The sequence below is a fragment of the Microchirus variegatus genome (genome assembly GCF_963457635.1).
Source record: "Microchirus variegatus genome assembly, chromosome: 1".
Taxonomy (NCBI): Eukaryota; Metazoa; Chordata; class Actinopteri; order Pleuronectiformes; family Soleidae; genus Microchirus; species Microchirus variegatus.
In genome coordinates, this window is record NC_139802.1 from 12,135,711 (window position 1) to 12,145,497 (window position 9,787).

Genomic DNA, 9,787 nt, shown 5'->3' on the forward strand with positions numbered 1-9,787 from the left:
CTTGTTCCTTTGCAGACAGTTTTTTTTTTAATTCAAACACAAAGACTTGACAAGTGTATGTACAATCATTTACAGTGCTCAGTTGAATATACACGGAAAAAAAAGATCTAAAATGCTAAACAAAAAAACATGAGCTGCAACTGAGTTAAATACCTAAATTTCACTTTTTAATTTCTGTAAATAACAGAATAGATTCTTTGACGTTTAATTGCCTATTATTACAGGTACTTTAAAAAGGGTTCTCCTCATAATAAAAGTTTGTTTTTATTATTAAGTGCAGTGTTAGTTGCAATTATTATTAATTAAAAAAGAAAATAAGGAAAAAAAAAAAAGCCAAATAGTAAAACTGGCTATACGAATACGGCTCTAATTTCAAAGCCTCTCATCATGAATATTTTTTTCAATAACAAAAATAAATACCAGTGCATAAAAATGTCATTAAGGTTAGTTTTAGTTCAAGCTGAAAGGCCCTGTAATTGGTTGATAATACTGGTCAATATGCATTGTTATCTAATCTAACAACAAAATATGTATAGTTTTACAAAACATAGCAGCCAAATGGAATGAAAGTAAAAGTATCACCACACATTTTTAAATGTTAAATAATTTGTTTTGAAACACTCTTATGGTTAAAGAAAGGAGAAATAAGACAAATCCTTGTGTCTGTGTACAACATTCAACAGTCACAACAATTTTACCCTGTAAAACACAGACACCAAGATTACCCTGTAAAGGAGATTTCCTTTTTCCTTTGACTCTTAGTTAAACCTGTACACCAGACAGGATAAAACACTTCCACACACAGTCAGTCAGTTTTCACTCTGTTGCAGACATTTGACCGTGTGAACATTATATAGCAGTACATTTTCACATGATTTTATGCTGGTGTCTCTTGTTTTACCTCTTCTTCACCTCATGCTTCAACAGTAGGCTGGCTTCTGTCTGCTTGTATTTTCCTGTGGGGGGAAAGCAATATGTTATTGGTGAGACTCTGGGATAAAGCTATAAGAATATATTAAAGGACTTCACAAAAAGACATCAATTCAAAATGTTTAGTTCTGAGTTTATGTTGATTTTACTTCACTCTTAGAAATAAAAGTGCTAAGGAGAACCATATAAGGTTCTTCGGCTTGTCCTCATATAGGACCCTTTTTGGCTCCAGGTGGAACATTTAGAGGGTTCCACTAAGAACCCTTTTAAAACCCTTTATTCAGGAAAGGGGTTTTAAAGGGTTCTCTAGTTAAAAATGGTTCTTACTGAAACCATTCGTGTTACCAAGAACCCTCGAAAAACCTTTTATTTGGGAAAGGGTTTTTCAGAAGCAGGTAGAACCTCAGCCTTTGTAGAAGGACCCTTTTGGAACCCTTATTTCTAAGAGTGTAGTTACTGGGGCACACAGTATTTCCAAGAACATTTGATTTGGCTTCTGCCTGTGATTGTATTTGCATATAGGCTCATGAAAGTGAATGGACATACTCGTTTTTGGTGAGGGGGGCTTTGTCGCTGGTGACCTCTGTGAGCTGCCCCCCCTCCTTGACGGACGTCTGAACCCCCAGCTGTTGCATACTGTCTCGGAGAGTGGAGATGCCGTTCAGCTTCACGTCTCTGCAGCCAGAACACACACATAAATGATGATAAAAACCTTAAAAACGTTTTTTTCCCCCCCCAATCGCTTCACCTTCAGTCCAACTTACCCATTAGCAGTTCCATCCTCGAGCCCTTTGAGGCCCGGAACTTTCTGTCCAAACAGTTTTACGGCTATGGACATGAGAAGGCCGCAGCGATTTCTGTAGCAGCAGGTGGCGTCTACCATCAGGAACACCACCAGGAAGATCACCATGACGATGCCGATCACGCTCCCTTTGGTCATGGTGCTGCTCTCTTTAAAGAAGGATGGCAATGTCATGGTTAACTGACTGAACATTTGACAAATACAACAAAACACTGACGAGGAATCAATTCATGTTCAGGTAGAAGGCCACATACGAGGCTTTTCTGCGATGGTGAAGTTCAACGTAGAGGGGATAGAGGAACCGTTAGCATTGACGGCCGTGACTTCCATTTGATAGTCTGACCCGAAGGTCAGGTCTTCAAGGGAGACAGTGTTGGCTTCAGACGACAGCTGCATCTCCTTCCACTCAGCTCCTTCTTTATCCTGGTTAATCTGAGGGTGGACACACAGGATGAAAGACTGGAATCGAAAGGACCAAAGAAGAGAAAGATAGAGAGAGACACTCTTACCTGTCTGTATCGTATGCTGAAGTGCAGCAGAGGTACTCCACCATCATCAGTCTGCTTGAGAGGGACAGTGAAGGTATTGCCCTGTATTTTAATGGCGTTGTTCGACAAGACTGGACTGTCTGGTTCACCTACAGAGCAAGAAAGAGGAAGTAAGTCATTACCAGCTGATTTACATTAAACATGTTGTGAATTACAGTAGAGTGGAAGTTACTACGAGTGCTTTACCTCCTGAGGATGAATGGCACCAGATGGTGATGTCATGGAAATATTAAGATGATGGTTGCATGACAGACAAAAAAGAAAAAATAGTCAGATGAACTGTGTAACTGTACATCGAGTTAATAAAATACACATATTGGCTGAAATGTCAGTGATTGTTGCCAATGTGTTGGCAGTGCATGCATCACTTACGCATTCCCTGGGTGCGAACGCTTTTTGTCTCTGAGAACTGTCCCAGTCCTACAGAGTTCATAGCTGCCAACTGCACTGTGTACAAAGTGTATGGCTTCAGGGCTGTTATAGTCAGGGAATCTACAAAAGCGAATAAAAAAACACATCAGCATTATGCACAAAAACTGAACTGAGATCACGACAATCAACAACAAAACATGTTTTTTTTTTCTTTGTTTACAGAGCAGATGTTCTACCTGAAGCGGGTACTGTCACTTCCCTCCACGTCTCTGTTGCACTTTGCCTCCACTGCAAGACAAAGCTTGTGACTGGAGTTCCTCCACTGATGGGCAGTGTTTTGAGGGAGAAGAGGACAGAGGTCAGTCCAGGTGAGACTGACAGGTACAGAGGAGGACCGGGCTGAGCTGCAAGTCAGGGAGGAAAATCAAAAGTTACAAATTGACACATCATACAGCACAGCACATTTCAGTTAAGTTACATGGAAAAAAAATAAGGTACACAAATAAGGTAGGAGACAATATGATGGCAATACCATCTTATGGTATTATCTAAAGTAATATCCAATGTAGATGTGTGAGATGAGAAGAGTTTTACCCTATCTATCTATCTATCTATCTATCTATCTATCTATCTATCTATCTATCTATCTATCTATCTATCTATCTATCTATCTATCTATCTATCTATCTATCTATCTATCTATCTATCTATCTAGAGAAATAAACTCTTACTGTGTATTGCGACATCTCTCGATGCATTTCCAGATGTGCTGACAGCCATGCAAGAATACAGCCCTCCATCAGAGGGCACTATCTCATCTATCACCAACACACCATCCACCACACGAATGGGGCCAGAAGCAGAGTCCTGACAGAGAGAGAAAGAAAGAAGGAAAAGAACTATGATGAGAGGACCAGTATCACTGTACACGCAGTATGTATATCATATTATGATGTCTTGACACACCCTTACCAGTGTTTGTCCATTGTGCTTGCTGAGCCAGTGCAGCTCAGGCTGGGGATGGCCAGACACATTGCAGGACACGGACACTCTCTCCCCCAATGACGCACTCTGCTGCTCTGCTGACACAAACACCTCTGGAGCCTCTGAAATTAAAAAATTAACCCAAAACCCAAAGTAAATATGGAGTGCACCACTTACCAGGGGGAGAGATAATACAGTGATCAAGTGAGTATAAAACCTGAACCAACCAAACACATGAAGCATGATGGTTGCACTGTCCTCAGATATCTTGTTGGTGGCGGTGCAGACGTATTCTCCATAGTCGGCTCTAGCAACGGACAATATAGTCAACTGACTGCGGTCTGAGTTGAACAGGTGGTGTGAGGGGTCAAACGTTTTCGGCCTGAAAACAGGAAAAGGAGACATTCTATATTAATATGACATCGACATGCCATGCAAATAATTACAGTCATTATGAAGCAGAGTAGGAGGAGGAGGAGGAAAGAGGCCAGAAGAAGGAGACAGATAAAGTTAAAGGAGGAGACGAGTGATACCACAGAACATTAACAAAACTGATAAGAAAATTGCTTCCGCTTTGTATGGACACACACACACACAACCTGGGGCACACTCAGGGGTCCAAATATCAACTCATTATTACTCAGTTTTGCTGCTGCTAATGACAGGTTGTCTTACTTCAAGAGTTGCAGTTGAGTATGACATTAATTGGAATGAAAAGAAGAACATTTCATGCAAATGCTGACGAAAGTAATCAATATGTCTAAATTATACATAATCAACAATAAATAAACAATAAACTGAGGTCTTACATGGTCCATGTGATATTTGGTTTGGGCTGACCGTCCACCAAACAAACCAGGGAAACATTGGTCTCTGATCCGGCCATCACTTTTTTCACCTCTTCTTTTAGAATCGCTTTAGAAGGTGCTGTAGGAGGAAAATGAGTAAGAAAAAATTATATTCACACAAATACCCACAATGTCCTTTCTTTCTTTTTTTTAGATTTAGTGTGTTCTGTGTTTATATGTTAAACTCTCTTGTGCTGAGTAAACTGGTAGATTTGCTACCCACCATTGACAACAACAGAGACAGAGAGCTCGTTATGGACAGGCCGTCCTCTGATCTGGGCGTGGCACGCATACGTCCCGGCATCCTCTCTCCTCACACCCTCAATACGGAGTGTGTTATCATTGATGTGACGAACGCGCGCTCCAACTGCAGTGAGAAAAAAGGCAAATACAAACTTTGTTACTATAAAACATGACATAAAATAATTTGTTTTGCATAAACATAGCCTGTGTATCACAGGTAATATTGACAAGTGATAAATTTTCCTCTTTTGATACCAAAACCTGCATTTATTGATTTATTTATTATTCAACGAAAATTAAAGCCAATGACCTTACACAGCATTAGTTTACTTCATAACCACATGTGGGCTCCAAACTAAAATTAAAAATTGAAGAATAAAATACAAAAAAAAAAAAGACTACATCCAAAATGTTATCACAATTGGTAATTAGAATTAAATTTTTACTCTATGTAAATAATCAGTATCCATCTACCACAGCAGCTCCATATTGAACACCACCTTTAATATCGATTTAATTGTATTGCTGCCAGACAGACTAAATGATCTAAATGAGGGGAGGATTTCAGTGCACAGGTGAAAAGAACTATAACTATAAGAACTTGTAACTCTTACAAGTTCTTATAGGAGAAATATGGGTGTGCGCAGGAAGTTAGGAGAATGGCGCGCTCTAGCACGTTTGTGTGCTGTTGCTTTGTGCTCTTTCGCGCCTTAGACTGTCTGTGGTAAGGGGGTTGAGGTTATATATAATATATGTGTGTGTTCTACAAAATGACTTGAGCATGAATTATGGACTGTGAGTTCCTGTAAGTTGCGGTTTTCAACGACGTCTCATGCAGGTAGCAAAGAATGTGCATGAGTTTGTTTAATCTGCATGAGTGAGATTAGGCTGTATGAATGAGCTGTATATATGGTAAATGTGAATAAACATGAGTCAAATGCAAGTAAATGTGATGTGTGATGTATGTCTTGTATGAGAGAATGTATGATAATCATCAAAATAAACGTCATACCATTCGGATGCCCCATGAGGCCATAGGTGATGGTCATGTACCTTTAGTGGGGATTTCTTCCTTGTTCCGTAGCCAGTGAACATTCAGCGCTGGCTGGCCCGTCACCACACACGGCACCTCCCCATCTGTGCCTTCAAGAAACTCGTGGTAGGTTTTGGTTTCTCCAAATGATGGACCCTCTGACAAAGGAAAATATATCATTGAAATTGAGTTTGGTCAGTACGTAAGCGCGCATTCTCTCAACTCTCTATATATGGAACAACACAACTAACTCTTTGGGTATATGTGTGAAGCCAGCTGTTACTCACCATGAACATACACCTGTGCTTGCATTTCGTCTTTGTGTCCAGAGGTGAACTCACACAGGCAGGTGTATTTGCCAGCATCCCGGATTGTCGCCGTCTTGATGTGGAACTTGGAGGTGGTCTCATCGACCACTGTCACCTTGTCTACATCGTCAATATCTTCCCCGTCCTTCTGCCATGTTATTTCTCCCTCTCCTCCAGCTAGCAGCGGAGAGAAGAGGTGAAAGCAGAGTTAAGTAACACTGAAAACAGGAAGTTTCTGTGTGAACATGTAAAAGAGGTGACTCACCTTTACAAAGCAGGACCAATTCTTCTCCCACCAACACGTCCTGCTTTTTGACTATTAAGTCTATCTTTGCATCTATAGATGAAGAGAGAAGAGAGGACTTGAGTTTGTTTCTGTATCTGCTCTCTTTTTGGAAAACAAATATTTTCTTTGATATTTTCCAGTGCCAAATGGAAACCTAAATAGAAAACCAAAATAGCAAAATAACTCCTTGCTCTTTTATTGATTTTATATTTCATGATAAAATACAGACTGACAAAAACCCTCCATTCATCTGTCTTTCTACGACTGTATTTCCTTAACTCCTTAAAAAAAGAAAAAAAAAGAAAAAGAAAAAAGATATGCTTTGATTATACTGGCATGGACATATTAGATTTGGGCTGAAAACAGTCAGATATTGATTATTTTCTGGCATATTTCCTGCTTTCACTTCATCACAGACTGAATATCCCAGTGTGCACATAACCAGAGCATTACAAAACTGTCAAATTCTTAAAACGACAACAGATCTTACCTGTACCATACACCACCATCACCAGTAGCAGCAAGGCTCGTCTCAAGAAAAAGAAAGCTGATCGGTTCTTCATTTTCACCTGGCTGCAGGTCACCGACCTCTTAAGACTTCAAATTCTCAGAATTCTGCTCTTTGTTCAATCTGAATGCCTTGGTCTCCCTGCAGCACACAACCCGACGGACTGTTTAAACTCTTATCTAATTGACCGAACACAAACTACAAATGCAATCTCAATTTCCCAGCTGGCAAAGAACGTCCAGCTGACTTTGGCTCAGTGTTGCACCTGTTGTAGAGAAGCCACCAAATGATGACCAAAGACAGTGTCTGTGTCAGAGGTTATATAGGGGCATTACAGCTTAGATGAGAGGAAATGAGAGAGAGAGAGAGAGAGAGAGAGAGAGAGAGAGAGAGAGAGAGAGAGAGAGAGAGAGAGAGAGAGAGAGAGAGAGAGAGAGAGAGCACAAGTGTGAGAGAGAGGGGGGGGGGGGTCTCTCATCCTCCTCTTTTAGCTCCAACAGAGTCACTGTGTGTAATGTACTGAGATACAGGAGGTGAGGATGGGAGTGACGTTTGTCTCTCTCTCTCTGTTTTATCTTTACAACCTCACAATTGTTCTCATGGTCCCTTTGTCTTCGTAATTGTCCCCCCACCTTCCTAAAGCCCCCCCACTCCCCGTCTGTCTGTCTGTCTGTCTGTCTGTCTGTCTGTCTGTCTGTCTGTCTCTCCCTTCTCTTCGCCCTGCTCCCTGCCTCTCCCTCCAGGCTATACCGGATGAAAGCAGGGGAGGCAGCTGCCCCCAGGGGAAGAGAGGAGAAGATGGATAGAGATATTTCTATCATGCCATCTTTTTTTTCCTCTCTCAAAAGGGTCACATTCTTCCCGAGCACACGGCACATACGCCACCAAAGTCACTACGCCGCCACAGTCCCTGAAAACGTAGTTTACATCCTGTAGGAATGACAAAATGAACAAAGCTCAGGGACAAGCTCGTTTTAATCCAAAGAAAAGGTCTCAGGAAAAACAGCCACTGTCCTGTGATTGTGAATAGTACTTAAAATAGAATTTAATCATGCAGTTCAGTCTGTTCAAGGCTTCAAGTCAAATCAAAATAGACACTTTGATTATACGTGACACTTGGATGACTGCAGAAGGACATGATATAATAAGTTGGATACAGTTTAGTACATTTAATTTACTGTCTCGTCTAAGCAGGGAAACTTACAAACAGCAGGAACAATATCACACACATTAATCCATTCTGCCGGGTCTATGTTCAGCTTTTTAATGACCCAGAAGAAGACTTGACTATAGAGAGGCATGTGACAATAAACCTTTTTGCCTGACGTGGGCAAACAATAGCATTTTAATGGGTAGAGTTTAAAAAAATTAAAATAAAAAACGGCATCCCTTCACAATAATTGAGTGAAAAATAAAGCTTACATTGGAAAAGCTTTTACAATAAAAAAAACTATTCAAAAATAAATAAATGACAAAAAGTGTCTTAACCTGCAGGTTAGCAGGTGTTTAAGCACACACTCAGACAAACAGGCAATAGTCCAAGACATATTATACTTGTTTGACAAACTCATGATCTGACTGAAGCACCAGGGCCCCTGACGGCGGACATCCTTGACCCACTGAGCTGTTTATGGTCTCAAATCTGCACAGTTTTCCTATACTCAATTATTGCATTGACATGCGTTTTTTTTGTAGAGAGCCTGATTAAAGACGTATCCTAAACTGGAACCATAATTAGTCAAGTTCATACTCCTTCCATCTTAATCCACCCCTTACCAAGGTCACTTTAGTACCAGGCCATAGTTGGTCCTCATTAGGTCAACTAAAGGTTTGTGCAGGATTAACCTGAATAACAACATGAAGAAGGAGACTTTCAACAACGCAAACCAATTTGAATCTTCATTAAAAACAAACATTTGGCCATGAGTGGTTCAAAGAAATAAGGGAAGTCCACTGAATTTTGGAGAATCTTGGCCTCGTTTACTGAAACCTTTGGTGTAGGACCAATCAGCTCCCAGGATCACCTGTTCCAACACATCATTCAACCATGATACACCTGCAGCTCATCACACACACACTTACCCAAGGACACAATGATTATGACCTCCCTCGACATTACTTTTTACTGAGCCAAACATCAAATTTTTGCCAGGTAGGGACGCAGCTGTCGTCCCAAAGGACAAACAAACAAACTTCCGCAGTAAACTTTGTTTTTTTTCTTCCTGAAATTTGTCTCCAAATGTAAACAAACACACACACACACAGTTTATATCAAAACCCTTTCATCTTTGCGGTGTCAGTGCCGCTGCCAGTCAAGCTTCGTTCCTTTGGGTCTTGTAACTTTCATTGGCCAACTTCCAGCCTGCCCCTCCCACCTCCTCATAGATAGCCTATCAGTGCATCCACAACAATGTGCAGCCAGCCAATCAAAGGCTACAGAGCCCGGTGGGGGCCACCTATCAGGTTGATTATCAGGAGGTGCTATTATGGCTCATTAAAACGGAGTGTGCTCAAAATGAGGGCTGTTAACAAGGGCCATTAACAAGGGTGGGCGCACACTGCCGACTGCATACATCACATTTGATTGATTTTAGTTTTTCTTCTAATTATAACCGGTGTTTTCAGTGATGCTGCGGTCCAAACTGGGTCACAGCTGGTCTTGTACTCAATGGCAAACGGCAAATGCTGGCATTTCGCAGGCACAATGTTGTTTATTATTAATATTCTCAATATTAAATGTTTTGGATCAGTTTGTAGATGGGCATAGAGGCCCTCCATATACTGTATATCCATATACATATACAGTATAGCCATATATATATATATATATGACCACCACTAAATATGGTTTGTTGCCACAGCTGCTGTAAATTAACGGCATTGTTAATTATCAGAATAATATCTTGTGTTTCTGTAATGTTTAAT

At 40.7% G+C, this 9,787-nt stretch overlaps 1 protein-coding gene across 1 annotated transcript; it reads right to left on the reverse strand.

Moving 5' to 3' along the window:
- Positions 1–1,454: 1,454 nt before the first annotated feature.
- Positions 1,455–6,917, reverse strand: ncam3 (neural cell adhesion molecule 3; the record flags this gene model as incomplete). The annotated part of the gene is made up of 15 exons (XM_083898746.1): positions 1,455–1,605; positions 1,695–1,881; positions 1,987–2,155; positions 2,242–2,369; positions 2,653–2,772; positions 2,889–3,056; positions 3,384–3,519; positions 3,625–3,758; positions 3,864–4,018; positions 4,446–4,563; positions 4,708–4,851; positions 5,781–5,918; positions 6,048–6,245; positions 6,334–6,405; positions 6,845–6,917. The coding sequence occupies 15 exons, from the start codon at positions 6,915–6,917 to the stop codon at positions 1,455–1,457; spliced, it is 2,091 nt and encodes a 696-aa protein (XP_083754872.1).
- Between the last annotated feature and the right edge of the window lie 2,870 nt (positions 6,918–9,787).